The sequence below is a fragment of the Netta rufina genome (assembly GCF_964035555.1).
Source record: "Netta rufina genome assembly, chromosome: 12".
In the NCBI taxonomy this organism is placed as follows: domain Eukaryota; kingdom Metazoa; phylum Chordata; class Aves; order Anseriformes; family Anatidae; genus Netta; species Netta rufina.
The window spans coordinates 17,373,862-17,401,184 of record NC_140135.1 but is presented as its reverse complement, the minus strand read 5'-3'; the positions used below and the strand labels follow the sequence as shown (position 1 = coordinate 17,401,184).

Below are 27,323 nucleotides of genomic sequence, written 5' to 3'. Positions count from 1 at the left end.
GAAAATCTAGGGAGTGTATAACAGCATATTAAATAAATAACAGTAGAAATAGAAAATACTAAAAAAAAAAAAAAGAAGCCAGGGCTACAGACAAAATGTGCCAAAATAAAACACTGTCTACATGGACAAAAGTTAGATAATTTATCCAAGGAAAAAATGCCGTTATTGTAGGAAAACAAGAAACACAAAAAATAGCAAAATCATGAGTCCCTAGGATTTAGTGAGCAACATTTTAGGTTACCAAAATAGCAGCCTTGTTTTATGTGTTTGAGTTGTGTGTTTATTCATTTTTGAATTGGTTCAGAAACAGAATGTAAGAGATCAGCAGAAGAATATCACACAAGTGAAGCTCATCTAAAATACAACCTACAGCTCTGTACATCTCTTTACCAAAAATAGTTTAGGGTGCAAGGCCTTGTCTAAAGATCAAATGTGACATGAGGTGGTCTGCCAAGAGAGTGGTGCAAATAACTCTTCCCCTGCCACCCCCCCCCCCATTTACTTTGGTATTTAAATAATCATAGAATCACATAAAAAAATAAAACCAGTTATGCATTTATTTATGTTTCTTTGCTGAAAAACTGTTCTTAACAAATTATAAGGGAAGGAAAGGTGATGTGGATGAGCATACACACTGAAAGTTGTGAACTCTTGTGCTAGATGTGCTACAACGAAAAAAAAATTGTAAATTCACAGCCCTACAGACAGATCTCGTAAGTGAATTAATTGCATTTTTCTCTTGCATGCCTGCTTGTCAGGTAATTCATGAGGTCTTCACCGTCTTTTTAAGGCACAGCAATAGCTTGGAAAGTATCTCTGAATCCAAGAAGCAGTTTATGACACAGCCAGACACCATTTGGAATAATAACATCACTGTATTATTCCATTCAGGTCCTAGTAGTTTTTATGATGTTAATGCCAAAACTGGCCACATAAGTAGGAGAACAAAGTGGTAGGAGGGGAGGATTCTGGTGAGCAGGCAGGGAACACAGCATATATACAAAGATCCATTCATCACTGTGGAAGAATAAGGAGATGAAAGAGGAAAGGAAGAGTAGTGCATGTGAATCCTTTCATGGTTAACCCTAATGCCAGGAGGCAGAATGACGAGCACACAAAAATGCTATTGCTTGCCTTTTCTCCCAAAATGCTGCTTGAACATTTGTTATTCCATGCTGGTTTTGGGGGTGCACTGTGAAGATACTCATGTCTTCTGGCCTGTGATATATGTTAACCTTTTCCTTCACTTTATAATCAGCATACAGAAAAGTGAGGAAACTGCAGTGCATAAAACTGCACAGTGTGAATCTAGCAGGGCTGATGTGACAGCTTTGTGGGGTGCTGGGGAAGCACCCGATAGCGAGGTGGTGGGCAGGGCTGTGAACCTGGAGGGCCACAGAGAAGTGGGAGATGATCAGGTATGCAAGTCACTTCACAGGAGCACACAGGCTGATGCTCTAATATGCATACAACAACAGAGAGAATGTGTTGATCTGTGCTTTAGAGAAATTAACATCAAATTAACAGGCTGTGCAGTAAAGAGGAAGCTCTTCAGTCATATTTCACTTTTTAAAAAGTTTATCTAAAATGTGCTTACAGTCTGTATGGAGCCAGGCCTATTCTTCAGGAAGATAAAGAGATTTTTGCCATACCTGTTTTTGCTAACTACAAACACATCTGAATAGGTTAGAGATTTTTAGCACACTTTCAGCAACTCTATTTTGTTTGGAAGAAAACATTCACATGTTACAGTATTTCCTCACTCTGTAACTCAGTGCTTATGTTACTGCCCCCCTTCTAGTATGGAAAAAAGACTTAATGTAATTGTTGTATTCTGTTTCTTTTGCAAAACAGATCATAGCGATTTATAAGGTCTTTTTACTTTGTAACTGACTTTATTTGAATCTTCTGCCTCTTTCTAAAAACCCTTTTAAATAGAAGAAAACAAAGCCAAAGAAATAGTGCACAGCATTATACAAGATCATAATCCTTTGCTGAGGTGCCCAAAACTGACAACAGAAAGGATAACTTTAGGGGTTCACATGAAAAATGGTAAACAATATTTATTATGAACAAGGCAAGGGAGAGTAAACTTAGTTGGAAATGATTTAAAGATAAAAGAAAAAGCATTTAGAATGAGCAATTGCTCTAAGTATAGATAGGAAGAAAAGATGGCATAACAGTGATAGTAGGAGAAGGTGATAGAAGGGGCAGCTAAGACAGATGGTGACATAGTTCAGGGAAAGAAATGGCCAGATAAGAAAGCAACGATTTTCTCTCAGTCAAGTGTAAACTGGGAAGAATAGGGAAAAATAAAGGCATGCATGAAGAGAAGTAGTATGTTAAAACAGGAGGATGTAAGAGCAGAATTTAATTTGAAATGTTAATCAGTAGTGACTTCTGATTAAGGATGAATCTACAAACACTACATATTTTTATGAATACATGACATGTAATACGATACGTATGTAAATATAGTTTATTCCATTTTTTTTTTTGTCTGAGGCCTTTGTTGCCAATGCCAAGGTGATCCAGTCCTCAGAGGTCTTCCATGATGAGTGGGAAATGAAGTAGGTTTGTCTTTTGTCTTCTCTAACTTTTCTTGATCATCTGTAGTCTTTTGTGTTCCCCTCTCTGCCCCTCTAACTGGGGCTGTTTCCTCTGACATTCGTTACCTTGCTTTGGTTTTGAGAGTGCTTGTTGTGGATTGGGCAGGCTGCCTGGCCTGTTTTCAGTCCCTTCTGCGTGTTTGGTTCTTTATTTGTGCATCACTTGGCCTCCTCCCATGTTCAACTAGACAGGTCTACAGGCCTTGGTTCCCGTCTTCCAGGTCATCACATTGCTGACATACCTAACTGAAACGTTTACACATTGTGTCTGGTAATGCCACCACAGTGTTAGGGATATGCGCTGTCATTGATGGTGCTGCTTCAGAATGTTTTTGTGTTCAAGGTAAGCTAATATTTAGTATAACCCAATTACTACACTTAGAATTTACAAGTGTCGCAAGATTCTGCTTTGGCCATAACGATTTTCATGTGAAGCATTTCTTTATTCTTGTAGCTGTTAAAAAGGGGAGCTGTTTCAGAACAGTTTTTGAACAGGATTTCAGCTTGGAGCACTGTAATGGAAAGTCACCTTTGTTTGCCTATTTTAAATTTGTATTATTGATTCCTGAACGTTTCTTTTTGAGCAGGTATACCACATAAACTAAGTGGTGCATGGTTGCAGGAATACCCAGTTAGCTGCAGACTAGAGTGAAGGCAGAACTCTGCACTTACAGGCGCAGGGCGTTTAATTCTGAGAGCTAAACTTGTGTTCCATCAGGTTGTTGCTTGCTTTAATCTGTATCTGCTTGGGGGAAATTAGATTGGTGATACTGCTATAGCTCCATTACTCCTACCTGTTAGCGTATTATTCTTGTATTTACCTATCGTCAGATGTAGCTGGTGGATTCCTTCTAGAGTTATATAATCATCTTTTTGTAGCTGTCAGTTCATACCTCTGCAAACTGACAAAATAGATTCTTACTCAGTCTCACAACAAGTCAGTCTTGCCTCTGATGAGGAGTTACCTCTTGCAACTGTAAATAATCTCTTGTGATGTCTTTTAGTATAAGCTTTCCCCAATTTCTGTTACAGTTTGTCAATTCCGTTACCCATGGAAAATGGCGATCACGGATCTTCATCAGATTTTTAGACTGCTCTTGAAACAAGGTTATTTCTGAGCCTCATTGGAGTTTGGGATCGAGTAACTGATGTCACTGCTCATCTGTGAAAATGGAGAATGGAAGGAGATGAGTTTTATGTAAAATGAAAGCCGGGAAGTTAGTTAAATTAAAATTACAGAGTGGAACTAGATTTGTAGTTAATTCAGAACCAAAAAGTGGCTGAGTGCCTTGGAGAGAAGGGTGGGAATCACAGGAACTGTGGGAAACCCTGAGTTCCCTGTGAGCATAGTGCACAGCGACACAAACAGAACTGTGGATACCTCCCCGCTTTGGGACACCTGAACAGAGTCACCAGAACTTCTGCATCAACCCAAGCATCAGTTGTTCAAACCGTCTGGCTTCTGTCCTGTTTTACGCTTTAATTTCTTTAAATGGAAGCTGAAGGAGCAACCCTTACTTTTGCTCTCAAACCATGTTTGAATGAGGGAGCACACCACAGCTAATCACACTGAAATTAATGCAGATGATTCTTCTGTGTAGGCTTCAGCAGCATGAGAGGACAATGGAGGGGTATATTGTCCCTTTAAATAGGTCACAAAAAGCCTGGGGTGGTTGCTATCAACATCTGCCTTCTGTGCAAAAACTGTCAAGATGGAGCTTTTTCTCCATGTAAACTGACCTTTATTACTATTGTCAGGTCTTAGTGAAAATTGCTGTTAGTGACTAGTAAGATAAGGTAAGCTCCAACGACATTATTCTGCTGTTATCAAAAATCCTTTGTAAATTTGTAGAACCCACTAGTACCGAAGTATTTTGCACTTTCTGATTTATTTTTTATTAACAACCCTTTCTAGCCATTGTCTAATGGACTTATGGCCAAATTACAAAAAATCCTAAGATTTTTAAATTCAAAATCCTAAGAACATTCATTTCACAGACTTTTTTATACTTAGAAAATGTTTGATTTAGATAAGAAATTTCTTGACTTCCTGACAAAGCAACTACAATAACTTTTAATTTTTTCTCTCCTGACAAAGCTAAATGGTTAGTAATAGTTCAAGATTCACTTACAATAAAAAAATCAATTATACACATATGTATATCCCATGTACCAATAGTACTTGAGTATTTGAACTTAAAAATGCAAAATAATGAGAAATAATGGTATTGTTAAAAATTCCATCTTAATTTTGAAAGTACTTATATACAAGATGAAACAATATGTGTGATTGAAAGACAGATTTAGCTCTAAGATAGATTTAGGAAATTTTTTGTCCTGAATGTGCACTCCCGCCAAGCTCTAAGGTCACCCTCTAGTGCCTGTAATTTAATAAATACAGAGAGTTGGATGTGTTGTCTTTTTATGGTAACTTTTAGCTCTCTTTTAGAAGAGAAAAGTTTGCTAGGACAGACTGTGAATGATGATGACTACTTTTTTTTTTTTTTTTCTTTTTTAAGTCTACAGTGCTGATAGGGAATACGTTGGAACTGAAACATTTTACTCTTTCTCTGTCACTGCCCAAGGATCAATATATTTGTTTAATATTATAACACAGCTTCATTTTTTTCACATGGGTAGTTACCACTGTAAGTTGCACTGTAATACAAGATGTGCAGACTTTTCCTGTTAGCAGTTTCCTTAAAATATAAAACCTATTTTGAAATAACAAGATGTATTTTGAGTAGAATAGAATAGAGAGTTTATCCAGCTTTCAGTTTAGGTGAAAATTTTTGAGTGGGTGGATAAGAAGACGTGAGCTGACGTAAGCTATAAAATGAGATGCAGAAACTTGAAGGACGCTATGTGCTATGTGACATCCTACTATCTTGAAAAGCTCCCCTGCAAATTTATGAAAGGGACAAATGACTTTCATTTTGATCTTATTTTTTATTGGTAATCATAGGAAAAGTTGGAAGATGGGCTGTGGGAGGAATTTGATTTATAAGAATCTGAGAGTAGTATTCTTACCCCTTAAGTCTGTCATTAGCCTTGAAAATATAGTGAATGTATTTGCTTCTCACCATTTTCCAGTTACTTAACCTCAGGTATGTAAAGAAATTTTATTAAAAAAAAAAAAGTCTTCCCTTTATTTAGCTCCCTTTCCTCAAAGCCTTTTAAATTCAATCTTTAATCTTTCCATCCAAACAGTATTTTCATTATTTTGTTTTTCAACATCCACATTCCTACAGAGCCCTCCCTCCATTTACACATTTTTATTATTATATGAATATGAAAATGTATAATCCTTATGAGACGGTTTTGTAGTAGCGTAAAAAATATTGCTCAGTAGTAATTTGTCTAGAGAGATCTGGACAGTTAAGTGATGATCATCCCTGAGCGTTGTTTTGAAATAGTTACTGTATTTTATTTTTAAAGGGGAAAATAATCTGATTTGCATTCTTATAGTTGTGAATTAGTTTCTCTAAGTAGATAAAACTGTACTACCAACTGGTGGTAGTTTGATTCCAGTGAGTCAAGAGTCAAGGTAATTGCTTCTTGTTGGTTGATACAAGGCTCCTTTAGGGTGGTTTATGGCATCAGTACTGTAAAACTGTCAGGCTTCATTATCCTGACATCCCTTTGAGGGGTTGGCTGAAGACTGGAGGAGAAAGTCTTGCTTCCAGGCACAGTAAGTTCAGTGAGCTAGGGTGAGGGACAAGTTGGTGTATCTTTTTGCATTCAAGGCTCTGATTTTCACACTAGCTGTCATGAAACAATAATATATAACTTAGCACGTCTCTGTGTGGGCAGGATGATAGACTCAAGCTGGAAGGCACAAATCTGTCAAATGGAGATCTTTAGTTCATCTATCTTACATGAATATTATCTTTTACTGATGTCCAGACAGATCAGTATGTTAGTTAACAAAGATATGGTGATGCTTTTTGAGCATAATAGACTAGGGATTTGCCTACATAGTCCTCTTGAAACCAAGTGTATAAAAACACTTAGAAATAAGTACCGCATCCCTGTTAAACTCTTCCAAAAAATGTGTAAATACTTCAGTTTCATCTGAAGAGACAGAAATAGTCAATTAATAATGTATAATGCTCTCAAGTAATCCACAGTAAAGCAGTAACAAAAACAAAGAAAAATCAGGTATCTCAGTAGAACTATAGTTAAGTTAACATATGTGTATGATACTGGAACAGCAAACAGGAGTGTCAAGGAAAATTTTTTAAAGTGTGGCTTACTGTTAAGCAGTTATATTGAATTGTTCTCCTTCATATAGTGAATTTTGCCATGTTTAACATACAATGGCAAAGTAGCACACCTCTGAGGAAAATATATATATATATAAAAAATCAGTAAATTCATATTTCATGTTCAACTGATTTTTTTCTAAACTTTTTTTTTTTTTTTTTTTTTTTTAGGAATATTGATAAAATCTCCACAGGTTGACAAAATTTGTAATATCGGAAATACCTGAATTAACTACAGATGTAAAATACATGGAAGAAATAGTGTTTTCCAAATGTCATTTTTGTTACAAGTTTTAAAGTTAGCCTTTTAAGTGAACTTTTTGAAGGTCTTTGAAAGTTTTAAGCAACAGTATATGGTGCTTTTAACGTGCTTGTTTGTTTTAGATAGCTGTAACTTCCAAGCTACTTTGAGGAAATAAATTGTTAATAGCTCAAAATAAGTTTGAGTTAATGAGTTGAAGGCTTGTGAGGGTCTCTAAAGCATGTGAATATGGAAAGCTCAAAATATTTCTAAAAATGCTGAAGGGTCATTGAAGAGAAGTTTTTCCAACAGTTAATTGCGAAAGACAGTGGCTAAATGTTTTATAAAATACGCAGACGGACAATAAAAATCATGAAGATCTTTCCGAAAGTTAAGTAAGAAGCCATGATTGAGTCTTAGTGATCAACACTTCATTTGATTTTAGTATAAGCTGCCCCGAGTCCTTAATTTGTGTTTGTGACATGTTTGCTGTAAAATGCTGGCCACTCTTCAGTCACCAAGGGTAAGCAACTATTCTTTTTGTTTGACTTGACTTTCTGTGTTTTCTCTTTTCTACTGGATGTAAGCAGGAAAATGACAGTTTTAATTGAGTATCAGTACAAAGTATGCTGTTCTTTCAATTGCATGTAGATTTCTTGCTTCCAAGTATATCACTACTTAGAAAATTAGTTTGAGTTATGACAGCAGAAATGTGCACACTGTCTCAACATATTTCATGTTCTTCCTGCTTGTTATATTTAAACACGTATGTAAGTTAAAAAAAATAATAATTGTTACCTACTGTCATTAGCCTTCCTCATGAAAATCTAACAGCTGAAATTCAGCTTTGAAAAATTGTTACTTTCACAGTATGAAAGGAAATAAAGGAAGTAAATTTATCAGTACTTTCTGAAGTGTAAGTGCTTTTATCAGTTATAAAATCAACTCCTGTTGATTGTTTAACCCATAAAACAGAATGGGTTTAAAAGTTTTTCACATCAGAACAATTTTGAAAATTTTATATATAAATAAACTCCAAGTTTGCCACGAAGGAAAAGAAGGATGCTACTGTATACTTTGCTAACATTTGCATTAGGATGCTCTTTGATGCTTTGCATTGTTGAAAAGTGCAAAAATAGATAGGAGTGACAGATGTATCCAGTGGGACTTTTCTTTTTTTTTAAGTTTTCTTTCTTAAAATGTTTGTACTAAATTAGAACCTTATTACTAAAGCAAGCACCATCCAAGTATGAACAATTTTGTTTGAATACCATTGCTTTTTTTAATCAAGTGTAGTTATTGCAAGTTTTAGAAGAGAAATAGCTAATCATGCTCTGTATTGCTTCAAGAGTTGTAGAAGTTCTTAGAATCCATTGTAATTCTAGTTTTGGAATCAGTTTGTGAGGATTACTTTCTGCTGCTTTTACTCATTGTGGATGCAGCAATACAAATTTTACTGATATTTCAGATATCTGTCATGAGAAACCTTTGGTTATATTACAACAGGCTTCGTATGAATCCTAATATTATTCCAATTTTATTATTAAAAATTCCAACTTATATCATGACTAGTCTTCTCCGCACATATGTACGAGGTGACCAAAAAGTTGCTACTATTTTCAAAATGCTCAGCAAAGAAACAAAACATAAAGGAGAATTATGATATTCACCAAACTTAGTTTTTTTTCTTTTTTTTTTCCCCCAGCTCACTTTTCCAACACCTCTGTTTTTTTGCAGGGGACGAAGAATTCAAAGTTTTGAGATATGTTTTGAAAACATTTCTTTCAGTCAAAACTGTCAGTTTTTTCCTGTTTTTTTTTTTTTTTTTTTTTTTTTCTTGAAAAATAAAATTAAAATATTGAAGAAGCTTATTCAATAACTATCTTTTTGATTTAAATTTTAATTTTAGATTTCTCTAATATTGGGTTGTTTAGTGATAGAAATATAAATAATTCTTGTTTTACCCAAAATATACAGTATGCATTGTTTTTCTTCCTTTCAAGAGGAAGTACAGTGAGGAAAAAAGATAGGTCCAAAATTATATTGTTATAGCTGTCAAAGAATACATTTAAATCCACTGTCAGCCATGGATTGTGGCACTTGACTGCATTAGTATGGTTATTTTTATTCCTGGAAGAAAGGTTTATTACAAAGTAATTTATATTCCCTGGCCCAGAAATATAATGGGCCTGAACACTGAAGTCCTGTAGAGCTTTTGAAGCTGGGACATGTAGCAAAGAGCATTTCAGACAATTTCAAAGAAACAAAAAAGAAACATTGGTACAAGGAAAGAATTCTGAGTCATCAGCTGTCAGTATTGAAACACATTTTTCTCACATTGTGCTATAATTGCTGGCTCTATTAATGTGATGTGTATTGCTTTGGTTATTGCTGATGTTCCAAAGTCAAATTATTGTAATTTTTTTTCTTTGCCTTATCAAGAAAATTGTCTTTTTTTTTTTTTTTTTTTTTTTTTTTTTAAGATTCAGCTCGTTCCTCTGTGGTTTTCAGGATGAGGTATTATATGAATTTCTCACTTTAAGATTACTTTTTCTATTCATTTTAAACCCAGTCACATAATTTTCATCCTCATTTCCATTATGGACTTTCCAAACCTATTTGTTGTAGCACATTTAAAGGTATAAGCCAAGTAGTGCTTTCCATTTTGTTCCCAATCCTGTTTTCCATGTAACCTCAAAAATAATATGTTGCCAGTTACATTTACCATTGGTGAATTGACCTACATATGGAAAGCCAGCATAAAGTGTGAATACCGTAATTTGAAAATCAGTCATATAAATTGATCGTAAATGATTAATAGAACTCCCCTTCTTTCTATCAGTGTTGTACACCTTTTATTGTTTCACATAAATGAAATAATCATCCAGGGTGAATATCCAAGATACCTGCTTTGCTTGTAAAATATCAGAACATGAATCAGTTCCTTGAAGTATAGCTAAATTTATGTAGGATTTTACATTATCATTACTTATTTTTGACCTCTGAAGTAACCCAGTAGTTGTCTTGTGCTCACTTAAAAAATAATAATTTGAATAATTGAATAATTTAAAGCTGGATGTGCTGGCATCACCCAGAGTTCTTGGCAAACATGTTGGCTGACCAACTGGGCCTTTAACAAAGTTAAGGAAATAAACTTGTGAGTGTGTGTTTGATCTCTGCTTTTGAGGCTTTTGTTTCTATTATTACTCAGATTTTGAAGTGCGTTGTGTTACAGCTTTGTGACCTTTGCCACACACCTTCATATCAGAATCTTAGACGGATTTTTATTTGTTTAGTCCTTTTCTCCATTTTCAGTCTCAAATTTTTCTCCATTTTTCAGTCTCTACCAGCACGATTGGTTTTAAGTACTCAATTAAGTCTGCAGTAGACCACATGGAGAGCAATAGAGTTTTTTTATTTCTGTGATGATCTTTGCTTTCAGGGTTGCTTGTGAGGATGGAGTCCTAAAAGACAAAGGCGCATGCACTTCAATCATACAAACAGAAGAAACAAATAAAATAAAAAAACATTGTTCAAAGGGTTTGAATGAAAAATGAGAAGGACACAAACCATTCCAATGACCTACCTGCCTTTTACCTTTTAGCAGTGTGATATATGGGTGTGCAGTGCTTATTTACAAAGTTCATGACTTCCATAAATGCTCATTTTTATCATCTGTCTTTCTTACTAACCAGAGAGAATAAAGCAAGCAATATAAATAAAGGTTTTTTTGTTTGTTTTTGTTTTTTGTTTTTTTGTTATTTAGAGCAGGATTGTATAAGAAATAGTGGTGTCTTCTTTAAGGTTGCCTAGGTGGTTTTCTAAGAGACTGAAATCCTGTTTTCATTTGGTAATGATATCTAAAACAGCAGTATTTGTGCTTTCATTGTATTTTCTGTAAATCATATATTTTGTGTTCAGATGTGATTGATTTGTGAGGGTCACTGAACTGGGAGATTCACTGTGGATTTGTTACTGTCTTGCAGAGTAGTTCTGAATGAGTCACTTCTGCTTTCCGTGCCTCAGTTTCCTTATGTGATATGAGTGATATTCACTTGACCTGAGAATGGCCTTGCTAGATTAAGTAAGATTCATTTAATCTTGTATCCTGTCTCTAAGGCTTGACATTGGATACTTAGGAGATACTGTAAAGGATAAGACAAACATACTTTTCCAAGCTGTTCCTAAGCTTCCACCAGCTGGAGGCTCAAATGTTTCTTGCACTAGAAGTGAGGGTTGTAATACCCTTATATGGATTCTTTTTTTTTTTTTTTTTTCTTTTTTTTTTCCATGTGCCCAGTTTGTCCAATAGCTTTTTGAAGCAATGTAAAACTTAAACACTCAGAATATGGGCACAGGCTTACAAACTGCATCATTTTTTCACAGTCTTATGCAGGAGATCAGAAACTTTGCAAATACATTTTTTTCACAGATAAGCATGCACATTATTAGACGAAGTAAAAACAAAATTAATTTGGTTAACATTTGAAGTGTATCTATGCTTGAGCTAAGATTACAAGTACAGGAGGTATAAGCAGCAGTTCTGCTACCCAGTGGCAGAAGACTCTGTACTACTCAAGGAATAAGGTTTTGTCCTAAGTATTCCTATGCTAAGGAGTAGAGAGAACAGTGAAGGCTCAAAAAGCCTATTTACCTTTGTGGAACTGAAACATGTTTCACAAGCAAGGTAACAAAGAAAATCATGTTTTGTTACTCGTTGATTCTAACAAAGATCTGGCTAATTAAACAGTTATGCTCAGGGGATTTTGTTGTTGTTGTTCTCATATGCTTTATTTTTAATCTTTATATTAGTGGGTGGAATAAGTTTATCTATCAGAAAAGGTTGTAGGGTAATAACTTACTGTGATGATCAGTAGTTTTCAACATGTTTTTCATTTGAAACATGATAAATCAAAAGATACAAGCTTGTGCTGTAGTGCTGTGTGCTACCTGCCTCTGAAGGGACTGAAAACTAAATGCAAAGAGATGTAAATATGCGTATTCCTCGGGAACGATTGGTTGGCTTTTCCTTCTGGGCAGCTGTTGGAACAAATCAGGTTGTGCCTAAGAGCACGATAAGGAAAAACTTTAATAAAGCGTAGCCCTCCTGGAAGCTCTGTCATTTCAGCTATCATACTCGCTTTCAGTAATTTAGTCTAGGATTTACTGTTTTGTTGGAAGCCATAATGCTGAATTTCAAAACAGTTTTTATTTAAGTTTACATTTTCCAATGGATTCATCCACATATACCCACAGGAGGCCTCTTCTTACAGTAACAGTAAAGTTAATTGAGGGTAGAAGTGGAATTTTAACTGTGTAGGTAGAATGCGTAACAAATAGTGCTACCTTCTGATTCTGAGATCATGCTCTAAGCTGTCATTCCATATAACAGCTGAAAATGATTTTGTTGTACAGAGCGGTCATGTAGATTTCTATGCAATAATTGAAATAATTGAAACAATACTTTTATTTATTTTTTCCCTGAAGAGTATTTGTTTTGTTTTATTTCAGTATCTTTGAATTTGATGTCTACATGATGACACTTAGTAGTTGCTAGAATTTCTTAGGTGTTTTAAGAATAGTAATGTGTCTAAGAAAAGTTACAGTGAACTGTTCATTTAACGCACTAATACATAAACATGAAAAATTGAACTCTTGTTCATAGCTTAATAGCTTAATACACAAGAATCCTAACAATACGTTAAACACTTTATTTTAAAGAAGTAGAAATTATGCAAGTGTAAAAATCAAGATCTAGGCTAAGTCCTTGGGTCAATGCTAAAAATTGTTTAAGGAGAGTTTGAGATGTGTTTCCTTTTCCTTGTTGGTGGTCAGTTTGTAGAACAGTATGGTGCATGTCTATGTCTACTAAGAGCTGCACACTTGATTAACTTGGTTAACTTATAATTTTGCTTAACTTTAGGTTGTTTTATTTTAGTAGTATGTGTTTGGTAGATTCAGTTGTTTACATCACTATCTTTTTAGAATGGTTTAGTGGAGGACTGGTTAGTGTTAGGTCAGAGGTCGGACTAGGTGATCTTGGAGGTCTCTTCCAACCTAGTCAATTCTGTGATTCTGTGAATGTGGAAGCCTGAACTTCTTCTTGAAGAATTCAGAGCATGTGTTCATGCTGTGATGGCTCTGTAAGTTGAAGTTACCGTCACAAGGGAGTAGGTGTGAGGAGCACAGGGAAGGCTTTTGGTTCTGCCTTATTAGCAGTGCCACGCTGCCACACTGGTGGTTGCGATGATGTCGGCTGCCGAAAACCTGATATTTAACACTAAGGAAGGAGCAGCAGGTCCAGTTTCTTGGTTAAAAAGTTTTACTGTATCACAAACAGTGTGCCTAATGTTGTTCGGAAACATCTGTCTTAGGGCACTCAATTGATCTCAGAAAAGAACTTTGGGCTGATTCAGACCAGTGAAAGCTTGCCTTTTCTCTTACTTGGATTACAGGTTGTTACTGGCCAGAATTAGCTTCGATGATCTTCACTTCATTTACTTCTTCTGGAATACTACAGTCTGTCTGAGGCCAGTCACATTGCTGTCATATTGAAGTAATAACATTTCAGCTGTTTGGTTTATTCTCTTGTTACTTTTCCTGTGGAGACAGCAGCAAAGTGAATGATAGACTCTAAAATGAACTGTTTCATGCAACTTTTCCCAGGTACTGTGCAAGAGCTTGTCTCAGCCCCAAAGTTTAGATGGTTTACAATTTATTAGAGAACATGTGTTACCTGGTTGGACTAATCTAGATCTTTGCAGCAGGAAGTGGATATTATAGTTCCCTTCTGATTTTCATGCTTAGAAGTTGTACATTCAGTGTATGTTCAAGACTTAACTGTTAGTAGTGATCAAACACAGAGCAGCAAAAATGGAATGGCATGTTAGGTGTTTGGCATTTCCCTTTTAAACATGCCATTTTAACAGTCTGAATATTATTACCTTTCTTGCAAATCAATTACATCAACTAATATATTTAACAGGACAGCAGGTAGATAGATCTACAATGTGTACAATGGATTTGATTTTTTAGGCTACTGTGTTAATAACTTCATCACTGATTTTAAGTCTGACAAATAACGTGTGTATTCAAATTAATGACAGGTATGTGGAGGACAAGTTGAAAATGTGATAGATAAGTTGTAGGTTTAGTTTTCCTTAAAGACCTTAAAAACTACTCCTCTCTATGTATTGCTGTTAAAAATACTAAATTACTCCTCTCCTTGTATAGTTGTAATGATTTGCATTGGAAGTAAGAATTAGAATGAAATTGGAATTTGATTTTTATAAGAAAGAATATATTATTGCATATGATTACTTCTAAAAGTGTGTACCAAATATACTTTCAGTCTTAAGATTTTGGATCCCAAACAACTAAGAGGGAGGCATTTTTAGGAATATAACTGTTAAATGGAAAGTCGCAACAGTTTATATACTGGAATCCTCAATACACGTAAGTATCACAAGATTTCAGAACTGGGTTTCAAGGTGCAATGACTACTGTACAGTAAGAAAATGCATCTTCCTTATTCTTTTGCTTTTGTTCTACTGAATCACATAAATAGGAGTCAGTAATACTGGAGAAGGAAGATGACGAGTTGGCTTTCTGATAAATCCAGAAAATACATTTTTGGTTTATCCCCAGCATCTCCTGATCAGTATGGTGAAAAGGCACCATAAGATACTTCTGGAGTATTGAAAAATTCAATCTCTCTGGAACTATTTTTAGTACTTACTGGCACTCTGTATATCTTCTGAGCAACTCTTTCTGATTTATTAATCTGAAATTGCAGTATTATTTATTATCTTCCGGTGTGCAGTGAAGGGGCATCTTGCATTTGTGTTATATCACACACTTTTCTAGTTTAAAATGGTAGTTCCACTGTTATTTTCTCTCAGAAGTGCAAAAAGGATAAGCTTTCATGATTTGGAAAAGCACAGCTTCATTCATTTCAAAAGCAAAAAACTGATGCTGTGGTAGTTATATGTCCCACATAAACTTTCTCTTTTGAGTTTTACAAAACCCTGCAGAGGGTGAAGGCCTTGAGATATGCTAGTTCATTTTAGCAGTGTTTGCACCAGGCTTACATCTGTAAAAACTGTTTGTGAATGTTGGGAACACCTAACTGTTGACAAATCTAATCAAAAAGGAAGATCTCTATTATATTAGGTTATTTGTCATTCAATTACATTTTGCCCACATTAATTGTAATTTTTCTGCATTGAGATTGTCTTTTTTAATGTCAAAAGTTCATAATGCAGTGATAACAGACAAGAAAGTACATGTATGGTCTCTGCATGTGAAAGAAAGTCCTTGTGATTAAAATCCAGAGAAGATATTCGTTTATTTTCTTTGTGTTTCTGGATTTCAGAAAAGAGGGGTGTATGTGAGATATTCATGCCATACAGTGAAAATTTCTGTCTACATTTTGTCCTAAAAGTGTTAGCGTAAAAGGAAGATACGGTGGTTTTACTCACAGCTGAACTTCAGTTTAAATGGGCCTCAGATCAAATAAGATACTCTTGCTAAGTAACTACCGGTAAAAGGTTAGGATATGGGCTTGAAGATGCCATCTGTTTGAAGAAATTATATACTTTTTCTTAACTGAAATATTTTTTGGGTGGATAAGAGGGAACAAAATAATTTAATGAACATTAGTTTGCAAACATTTGTACTTTTTAACAAGCCAGCCTATCAGAGGTTTCCTGTTTTATTTTATTTTCCATTTGTCATGAGCCAGATCTGTACGTGTCCATCACCTTCAATTCCCACTAAAGTTACCAGAAGCTGAGGATCCTGGACAGTCTCTGCTTGAGGGTAAAGGAATTTTCAGAAACATCTCAGTCGTTCCTATTTTCTTTTGTACAAGTAGCTGTCAGTTTGAATCCCCTTCTGCCTGAGAGTACTGATATGCTTCTAGAGCAGGTAGTGAATAGGAGGGCATTAGGGATTCACACTGCTCCAACACCCAGTCAGTATTCATCTGAGAGCTCTAAAATGTGGGATTAGGAGCCTAAGATACATTGCTTGGCTATCTGAGTGAAATGAGGTGGTGATTTAGGAGCTGTTCTGAACAGCAGTTCAGAACTGTTGCCTGTTACCACCAAAAGCACAGTGATGCATTAGAGAATTATACGACTAAAGCAGTCATTTATGTTTATTTGAAACAGAGTGTGATAGTGATAGAAAAACATGAACAGAACTCATAGGAATCTTGACCCACAAATTAAAAGTCTGTAGTTGTTCTGACAAAGAGCTAGTGTTTCAAATATGGAAGCAACTTTGCATCTGCAGTTTTTGCATTGTACAATTTTCTAATCTTTGCAATTTCATCTTCTCTTCTGAGGTACTGTCACTCAGTTCACAAGGTAACTAACTACATTAATTACACACACCTAAGTAGCCTTTCTGTAAACTGTGCACTGATAGGTGTATTAACTCAGCACTCTTGAAACAAAACAGTTAACAGCTTTAACATTCAAGAATGCATGAACATGTTAACTGTACACTGTGAAGTATTCACAGACAAAGGACCTTTATTAGAGCCTCAATACTTACGATATTATGGCTCTGAGTGTAGTAATAGGCACCAGTTATAGGAATTTGTGTCCAATATTGCCTGTTGTGTAGAATATTTTGTGTTTAGTGTTTTAGCTTGCCTTTGGGAATTCACATTTTCACATTCAAAGTGTCACCTGTGAAAGAAAATGCAAGTTTAATTTTCACCTTTTATTAAAAATGTTGTCCATTATATAGCTGTTGTCTAGTTTTCTGAATTAGAAATTGAAACTCTGCTACTATAATATTTTCTTTGATAATGCATCACAGTAGTTGTGTACCAGTTCTGTATGGCTTGACAAAAGCAGGCAAGGAAACAGAGGCTGAGACCCATCTTTTAGTTTTCAAGGAGCACTGCAAAGGTTTTCTGTCTTGCTAAACGTGAAATAATCAGCAGTTGGCAAACAACTGCATTAATTTCTGGACTTGCTTAAAAGATTTTAGGATCCTTTGGATGCAAGATTGTGTTTCAGCCAAAGGTTTTATTATAAAGTAATTACTTTCAAGTAATTCAGGAATTCATTAAAATGGGAACTTGAGGTTGTGGTGTTTTTTTTTTAACATATTATGTTAGCTGTTTTTGTGTGGTTATATAGCACAATATTCTTTCCCTTCCTCCAATTTTCCTGACTTCTTTAAGAAATTACTATGTTCTATCAACTTATAAGTGTAAGTATATGAGATGTTTTGTACACAACAGACCATATGACTGTAGCTGTTCTTTTTCCTATTTCTCTTGACGATGAAGCCCACTTTCCAATTTCTGTCCTGGAAGAACATTCATTATAATGCAAATGTAGTCAACATCCCATGGATTTTGTGAAATTTTGTTATAAGAGACTGTGATACCTCAAAGTGTACGAGGCAAGTTTATGTGTAGAATTCAGGTGCACCTTGCTACATGTAGTCCTGTCTGTAACAACTGAAGCTTTTATAGATTATTATGTTAGGTGTCCATGTTTCACTGTTTATGTATTTATTAACCTACCTAAATGTTCCATTTTTTTAAAACTCTCTAATTTTTTATTTACTTGGCAGCCCAAAACAGCTCCGAAAAGAACATTTGGATCCATTACAAATGACCAGGTAAATATACAGCAGGCAGAGTTCAACAAGTATGCCAGTTTCATCATTTAGAGATTATTTTATGCATGAATACTCTGAAAGGGTTGTTATAAAAATTGAATAAGGTAACAGAACTTATGGTTATGGCCCTGATATAAAGAATCTTGTGATTAGGACTCAGAGCCTCTTAAAGCTAGTCTTGGCTCTGAGATGGGCATAGCTTTGTTCTGCCTCAAATAGCTAGGTTACATGGCTTGAGCTGTGTTTTTGGATTTAAAAAGTTAGCGTTTTTTATTTCTCACTCCCATCTTGCTATAGTTATGAAGACAAAGTAACAGATTTTTTTTTTATCAATTAATTTAATGGTGAAGGGTACTGTATAAATGTTAATTACCTATTATACTAATTCTCAGGACACATAGCCTTCCTACTGTGAATGAAACCTTCAGATCACTGGGATAACATGGTGACTGAAGTATACTTCAGTCTGAATAACAATCTATCTCTATAGGAAATATTGACTTAACCGATGTTTTGATGATGATAGATCAAAACTTAATCCTGAAAGTTTTCCTTCACATTTCTCTCAGGGTTTTTAACTCTCAATTTCTTTGCTTGTGCAGGAGAGAATTGGATATTTGTAATCTTCAAAATTTGTTTCCTGAATGTTTCATTATTTTGAGGACTGTTTAGAGTGGAAGAATTCTCTCTTCTTAGAAAATGTAGTTGTTAAAATGCAACATATCACCATACCTAATCTTATCCGTTAAACAATGTGAAGCAGATTTGTCTAAATTGGGAACAGGCATAATTTTTGTAACTTTCTCTTTATTTCAGTGGTTTAAAAGGGTGTATAATCCGCTTATCAATAGTAAGAAATTCTGCTGAATATTGTTTTTTTCCATATAGAAAAATTAATCAAGTGGTAATAATTGACCTGGAAGAGCTCTTTGCATTCTTTTGTGTTTCTCCAGTAGCTTATTGCTGGTAATGGAGAATTGATGCTATATATTTTATATCAAGTCATATGCTATAATTAAAAATACCTTTCTCATATTTGATAGTTAAAGAGAAGCAGAAATGTGTATGCATATGTATAGCTGTGTGTATTGAAGGTCTATGTGAAGTGTTTGTTGTAGTTGTGGGATCTAATGACAGAATAATCAGTGCCCATCTGTCAAGTTGTGTACAAATAAAAAAAAACCACATTAGCTATCTTTTTCTTCTTTTCCTCCAGCTTCTGTTATATTTTTCTGGAAATCTATGTTAAAATATAGAATATGTAATTCATCATTTCTCAGTAGTTCTGCAATTTATTTCAACTAACTTCTAGCCAGATTGGGTTTCCTCTTCATCTTCACACTTCACCTTCTTGAAGAGATCGGTGTAGAATTACCATTTGAAAAATTAATCTAATTGATTCAAAATGTAAATCTTACACTTCTTGTAAGAATAATCTTTTCATGTCTTCTGTTGAAGAACCCGAAGTTATATTTTTTAAATTTTTTTCAAAATGTATTCCAGTTCACTTTAGACTGTCCCTAGTTGCAATGTAATGTTGTCACAAATGCTGTGCCAGTGGCACAGTAACGTTTGAAATGTGGATGAATTATTCTTTTCCATGAAAGAAATGATTACTTATGTAAGGTCAAATTCTGGCTTTGAGAAAACAAATCAGTGAAAGAGTACAGCCTTACACAGAATTAGACCTACAAATGCATTCATTTAATGGTGGGTAACAAGATGCAGTGAATACAAATCTTTTAGCAACAATGAGAAATAAGGAAACTTGCATATTGGGAACATTTTCTTTCACCTTGGTCTGAAGTGTCTCAAATCGGTTCAGAACACACATAATTAGGACTAAAGATGAGAGACAAGCACAATAAATGCAGAAAGAACCAGGCTAGAAGCAGTTGTTGCAAGAATGACACATACAAAGAAAATCCTAATTACTCAGCATTTTTATCAACGCCTTCTTCTCCTGTTTATCCCGTACACTCAACTTTAATGATCTGTGTTTTAGCTCTGCCCTTATGGAAAATATGGCTGCAAAACTGCCTTTACATCCTTTCTTCTTCTGAAGGTTGAGTGATGGGAGAATAGAAAAGAGGATAATTGTGATACTCTTAATCTCTGCTCATCTGAAGACACAGCAGAAGAGGGAATCTAGCTCTAGATTCCAATTTTTGTATTAGCATAGTCTGTCAACACAAGGGTTTTTAAAGGAAGCCATGTTTGTGCAATATGTATAGCATTTGCTATTCCAGGGGTGTTATGTATTCAACAATCCCCGTGAAAAGAAGTGATTATTTTCAAAGTGAATGTCATAGTTCTGTGATATTTTTTAAAATGAAAATATATATTCTTTTCTCACTTGGATTGTAATTTTCACTACAAGTGGAAAATAAATCATGATGAAGAAAGGAATAATTTTAAGGAATTTATGTATTTCTAATAAACTGTTATGGCTTAGTTTTGTCTGAACAATCTAATGACTAAATTGTATAGTGAGCCCCTCTTCGGTGATGTGGGTGGTGGTTTTTGCTTTTTTGTTTTGCATGCTAGGGATTTCAGATCATGTCCAGTGTTGTTCCATGAACTGTGAAATAGTCCCTTTATCTTTGTTGTTTTCCTTGAAATTGAGGATTGGATTAGATCATCCAGTGTATGCATACTACTTTGCCTTTGGACATGGTTGAACTTTGGCTACATTTGTCTTCTTAACACTCACTGGTACGGTACAGAAAGCAAATTACATCTGTCCAAGAATTCTAAATTTTTTTTTATTTTTATTTTTCTGTAGAAAGAGAGCAATTGGTTTAAAAAAGAAACAAAGACAACAACAAAAAGCAATTTATTGTGTCCCCCTGCCCCCAAAACAATCAAACACAAAACCCCTGTTATTCTAAATTGGTTTCTTCACGTGTTTGCTCTGAAGCTTTCTTAAGGCTCCTGGTCTTAAAGCATAAATGGATATTGCAAACTAGCAGTGCATACACAAATGTGTATTCCTGTATACCTCTACCCCCCATATCTGTGTTTCATGACAATTTCGAAACATTAATGAGATTATTCTCTGCTTAATTATACTATTGTGCTAAAGTATATTCTTTCTGTGTCTTGTAGGGTCAAAATGTGTTTGGTCTTGATATAATTGAGACACCTGAGGGAGATAAGTGGCCTCAACTGATTGTCCAGCAGATCCTGGATAGGGAGCAGAAGGATACCTATGTGATGAAAATTAAAGTTGAAGATGGTGGAAGCCCTCCAAGATCTAGCACCGCCATCCTGCAAGTCACAGTGACTGATGTGAATGATAATCGCCCAGTCTTCAAAGAAAATGACATTGAAGTTAGTATTCCAGAAAATGCTCCAGTAGGCACCTCTGTTTCTCAGCTCCATGCCACTGATGCAGACCTGGGCTCAAATGCACAAATTCACTTCTATTTCAGCAATCAGATCTCCAGTTTGGCCAAAAGGCTGTTTGCCATTGATAATGCCACTGGTCTTATCACCATAAGAGAACCACTAGACAGAGAGGAATCTCCTGTACACAAATTAACCATTTTGGCAAGCGATGGCAGTTCAACTCCATCAAGAGCAACAGTGACTGTTAATGTCACAGATATTAATGACAATGTCCCATCAATAGACACAAGATACATCATCAATCCAGTGAATGGGACGGTGCTTTTGTCTGAGAAAGCTCCACTTAATACCAAAATTGCATTGATAACAGTGATGGACAAAGATGCTGATCTGAATGGAAAGGTTACTTGTTTTACAGATCATGATGTCCCTTTTAGGCTGAAGCCAGTGTTTGATAATCAGTTTCTTCTGGAAACAGCCACATTTCTAGATTATGAAGCAACACGGGAATATGCTATTAAAATAGTGGCTTCAGATTCAGGGAAACCTCCCTTAAACCAGTCTGCAATGCTCCTGATCAAAATTAAAGATGAAAATGACAATGCCCCAGTTTTTACACAGCCTATTATAGGTCTTTCCATCCCTGAAAACAATGCTCCAGGTACTCAGCTAACCAAGATAAGTGCTACAGATGCTGACAGTGGGCGCAATGCTGAGATCAGCTATATTCTGGGTTCTGATGCACCCCCCATTTTCAACCTTGACCGCCGTACAGGCATTCTGACAGCAGTCAGAAAGTTGGACAGAGAAAAGCAAGACAGGTACTCCTTCACTGTATTGGCTAAGGATAATGGGATGCCACCCTTGCAGACCAATGCTACTGTGACAGTGTCAGTCCTGGACCAGAATGATAACAGCCCTGCTTTCACACATAATGAATATAATTTCTATGTGCCAGAAAACTTACCCATGTATGGCACAGTAGGGCTTATCACAGTAACAGATGCTGACTCTGGAGAAAATGCTGCGGTCACTCTCTCTATATTAAATGGTAGAGATAATTTCATTATAGATCCACTTACTGGTGTAATAAGGCCTAACATTACCTTTGATAGGGAACAGCAGGGGTCATACACTTTTCAGGTGAAAGCTGTGGATGGAGGAAGACTGCAGCGTTCCTCAACTGCGAAAGTGACCATCAATGTTGTTGATGTAAATGACAACAGGCCTGTTTTTGTTATTCCTTCTTCTAATTATTCATATGAGTTGGTTCCAACATCATCCAGTCCAGGGTCTGTAGTTACTAAAGTCTTTGCAGTTGACAATGACACAGGCATGAATGCAGAGCTCCGTTACAGCATCATAGGTGGGAACTCTAGGGGCTTGTTTACAATTGACCAACTAACAGGCAATATTACTTTGAAAGAGAAGGTAATTACATCAGATCATGGCTTGCACAGACTGGTGATAAAAGTCAATGACCTAGGACAGCCGGAGTCTCTTTATACTATAGCTCTTGTGCATTTGTTTGTGAATGAGACAGTCACCAATAGTTCCTATGTACAAGAGCTAGTGCGCAGGAATATGGAAACTCCAGTTGGCCAAAACATTGGGGATGGTGAGATAACCCCACAAACCAATGATTATGTCAAGATCATAATTGCAATTATTGCAGGAACAATGACAGTTATTCTGGTAATTTTTGTTACTGCTTTAGTACGGTGCCGCCAGACGCCCAGGCACAAAGTTGTCCAAAAAAACAAGCAGAGTGGTGAATGGGTTTCCCCAAACCAAGAGAATAGGCAGATCAAGAAGAAGAAGAAGAAGAAGAAGCGCTCTCCAAAAAGTCTCCTCCTCAACTTTGTGACTATTGAAGAATCTAAGCCTGATGATCCTGGCCATGAGCACATAAATGGCACTTTAGACATTCCTGTAGAGCTAGAAGAACAGACTATGGGAAAATATAACTGGGCCACCACACCAACTACATTTAAACCTGATAGCCCAGATTTGGCAAAGCACTACAAGTCTGCTTCTCCACAGCCTACCTTTCAAATTAAACCTGAGACTCCTGTACCCCCCAAGAAGCACCACGTCATTCAGGAACTTCCTCTAGATAACACCTTTGTGGTGGGCTGTGACTCACTCTCCAAGTGCTCATCAAGCAGCTCGGACCCTTACAGTGTTTCCGAATGCAGCTGTCAAGGAGGCTTCAAGACCCCAGGCCCCATTCACACCAGACAGGTAATGGAAATTTTAAGGTTCTCTCTTTCTCCTTCACTTCTTAACTTTTCCATTCATATAGCTCTACCTCTAAGCACTGCATAATAACATTCTCTGCAAGGATTAAAAGTTTGAAAGGTCGTGTTTGATCCAGGCATTGAAATGTAAACAATTTGAGATCCATCAGTGTTAACAGGAAATAATTAAAGTGATTAATGGCTGTAAGGAAATGGAGCAGTGAATTATTTCACTGATGGGTATTCCTGACTGCAGATGGCAGTATGGCACTTCCTGCATTACTACAGTACATCATGCAGCTCTGTGAGACAGAGGGGTTATGATACTGTCCTCTGTAGTATTGTATGCTCAAGAATTGAAGTAATCTAGGCCAGGTGGAAAGCAATAAAGCTTTACAGGATCTGATAAGTGGTTCTTAATATTGATGGAGTCTGAAATTGCAGCCTTCGTTTGGGTACAGCTTTACTTCAAGGTCCCTCAAAAGCAGGCAAGGATTTTCCTCTGAGAGCTTCAGTGCCCTTTTCAGACTAGAAAAGTACTGGACTACTTAAATCTGGTAGAATCAGTCAACAGGCAAAGCTGGGGGAAAATTAGAAGCATCAGTGTAATTCCTCTCACTTTTTAGCTGTTACGCTTGATAAACCAGATACTAGCTTCTCAGAAATTAAGTACAGCATATGAAATGTCTAAAGACTCCTTAATTTAAAATTAAATTAAAATGAGGACCTACAAGACACTATAGAAGGGCTGTAAGTCACTGGAAATTGAATTTAATTTATATCCATGTTCTGAAAAAAAAAAACAAACATTAATAATTAAACTTTGCTGTTTGTTTGCTTCTTTTTCTTCATGAATATCACAGAGTATTCAATGAAAATAGTTTTGTAGTCAAGATTTAATTACTGAAGGAATCAATCATTAAAGAAATCAATCATTAAAGAAACAATATTTCAAAAGAGTTTGTTATATCATTGATAATATATTTTAATATTATTGTTTGAGAACATATCCTCAGCACGTCCAAGTCTGCTAGACTTTTTGCTCCAGTTGAGGTTTTGAATTTTCTTCTGTGGGCTTTCTTTTATTACCACTACAGTTATACCAGAATGTTCCTAAAAGAAACTCTTTATGCACACTATGCATCATATTATTAAAAATTACAGGATGGGTTGGTTATTTTATTTTATTCCCCTTAAGCACACAGTTTTGTATGCTAGCTCATATTGCTGTATGCTCTAAAACCTTCATCTTTTGCTGAGTTGCATTAACTGATAAATTGAGGAAACATACTAGAATTTCTTAATTCTAAGACAGCAGTGGAAAATGTGTAGCTTTTGAGATTTGAGTATTTTGTATTAAAGGTACTTGAATGTGTTAATTTCAGTTGTGTGTTAGAAAAGCCTTTTCCTAATTTATTCATCTTGTTGAACTCTCATAACTCCAAGGAGGGTGGTGCTGTTTTCAGCATCTCTGGAGGCCTGATCCAAGTGATTTTTCAATTGAGAACAGGGACTCCAGTATAGCTCCTCTGAGCCAAAAAGGTTCTTCCATTGTCTGCTCAAAAACACTTTGTAATGCAGTAATTCTGCTAACAAAAAAGGTAAACTCATGACACTCTAGGTTTTTACTAACCTAGTTCTTCCATTTTCAGGCGCTTTTAAAGTAGAATGGAAAGCAATTCTCTTCTGCAGAAGCTGGTTGGGAAAAAGCGTTTTCTTTTATCTGTACCTTAAAGGTCAATGACAGGCGTTTCCTGTCGGGGAGAGCAGGATAGAAGTGTTTGCTTTGCAATGCTCATTACCTGACAGTAGCTTATCTTTATATAGCTGTACCTGAAAATATATATGTGTGTTATATATAATATAATATATAGGTATGATGCTCAGAATATACCATATTGATTTTGTTAAATCTACAGTTATCCTTCTTTTAGGTTTAATTTTCAACATGAAAGTGACCACATTGCTGGAGAAATGATAACTACTCTCTGACAATGGCCCTTTATGCTAGCTAGTAAACAACATTCACCATTAAACACATGAATTGATATTGTATTACTTATTTAAATATAATACAAATAATACATTTATTTACATAAATTAGGCAAGAGAGGCCATTTCAGTTAAATCCTTTGTGTTGGACTTTGATAACAATAACAGAATTGTGTTTCATGATAAGTGAGAACAAGTATATTTCTTTAACCTCAGTGGATTTTTTTAAAAGTCACTCTTATTCCTAACTTGTTTTTGTATGTTGTGGTCTGTGTAGTTTTATCTGCTGTGGAGCTATAGAAGGTGACTCAGGACAGACTAACTTAAGAGTTGTCGCTGCCAGCTAGTAAAGAAATTAAACAAACAAAAGTAATCTTCTACCACAATACATCAGATGTCATGCTGCCCTCCATCCTCCATCCTTGGAGATTACCAGGATGTTTGTGGTTAATGATGCATTTATGTTATGCACTCTCTGAATTTGCAAAAAAATGTAGGACAGCCAGGAGAATTGAATATAATAAGTTCAGTTAAAAAGGCAGATGTGCTAGTGTGAGAAATGAAAATCAGAAAGATGTTTAATGTGAGAAAAAATTTTACTTTAACAATTACTGTGATGCTTTTACAAGCTTTTACAAGCCAGAAGTTCCCTGAAGGAGGAGACTAAAGAAGATTACACTCACTGTGAAGATATTTGTTTTCATTTTCTAATGGATGTTGATATTAACAGGCTTCACATCTCAACTGTTCTTAGCTTTGTCCATGCAATGCAAGCCTAAATTTCAACTCAGATACTTGAAAAACTGAGTTAATGATAAAAAAAAAATGTTTTTTTGTTTTGTTTTGTTTTATAAGCTCTAAATTCTGTGCATGTCTGAATGGTTTGATGATTTGGGTCACTAAAAAAAGGCAATTATTTCTTTACTGTTAAATTTGTTGAAGTGATCTCTGAAATGACAGAAAATCATAACGATTGTACTCAAAAAACATACAAGAGAAGATGAAAAGGTTTTATACAGAAAAAAAAAAAATCTCTTCAGTGGCTATGTGGGCAAAAAAACATGGGAATAGCAACAGCTGAAAGTTTTATGGGGAAGGAATCAGAGACTCCTGAAGCAGCTGAGGACACATTGGATCATCGACTACAAGGAGCTCAAGAGAAAAAATGTGTGGTGCTAATGGTAATACGAGGAAGAAGAGAGAAAAAGCTTCTCTGTGTATTTGTGTGTGAGGAAGGCCAATGGAAAGAGATATTAGTATTATTTTAGTCACACGGTAGGAATTAATGAATACTAGTGACAGTGAATTGGAACCTTCAGAATAGCATGCTTTCTTGTGGGATGCTGTATGTAGATGTAATTGTATTAAAGAAACTTTACCATGTGATACATTGCGAAGGGGCTTCTTGTTCATTATATGTTTTTTCAAAGTAGGATATATACCTTGTAAAATCGAGCTAACTTTCAGTATCATCAGGTTGTCATTGTTTCAGTAGTCATCAACCTCTTAGCAGAATGTATTTGTTTGGTAGAAAAACATACAGCACGTGTACAGTTTATCTGTCCGCAAGCTTTGTAAAAGCTCAATTGCTTTTGACATTTACCTTTGTGAGAGCAGACTCTATGAACTATCACATACTGTCACAAATCTTTTTTTTTTAATTTGCATTGGAATGATGAAAAGAAAGGACAGTTTTTTTCAGTCTAGTTTTCCTGCAGTATGAAACAATTTTTTAATCTGAAAGTTTTGCTCAGGTACTTTCAACATTCAGACAATTCAAATGCCTGTCTTGGTAGGCATCAACCTGTCTAATCAAAGCATGCGTAATTATGCTATACAGTGTTAACTCTGGCAGCTGGGTTCTAAGAAACTAGGGCCACAATGTTTCATTAACATTTCCAATGCATCCTCCTCCTTCATGTCTCCTTTTAATTAATGTGATTCCCAACATTCATTCATTTGAAAATAATATAATGTA

The 27,323-nt window shown here is 35.5% G+C and overlaps 1 protein-coding gene across 1 annotated transcript in view; it reads left to right on the top strand.

Annotated features, from left to right (window-relative positions):
- Positions 1–27,323, top strand: part of PCDH11X (protocadherin 11 X-linked) — a gene marked incomplete at both ends in the record, with an annotated part of 422,401 nt that overhangs the window by 1,862 nt on the left and 393,216 nt on the right. The window contains 2 exons of the mRNA XM_084294027.1: positions 17,715–17,762; positions 20,871–23,357. Of these exons, the coding sequence (XP_084150153.1) occupies positions 17,715–17,762; positions 20,871–23,357 (2,535 nt within the window). The remainder of the gene's footprint in view (positions 1–17,714; positions 17,763–20,870; positions 23,358–27,323) is intronic.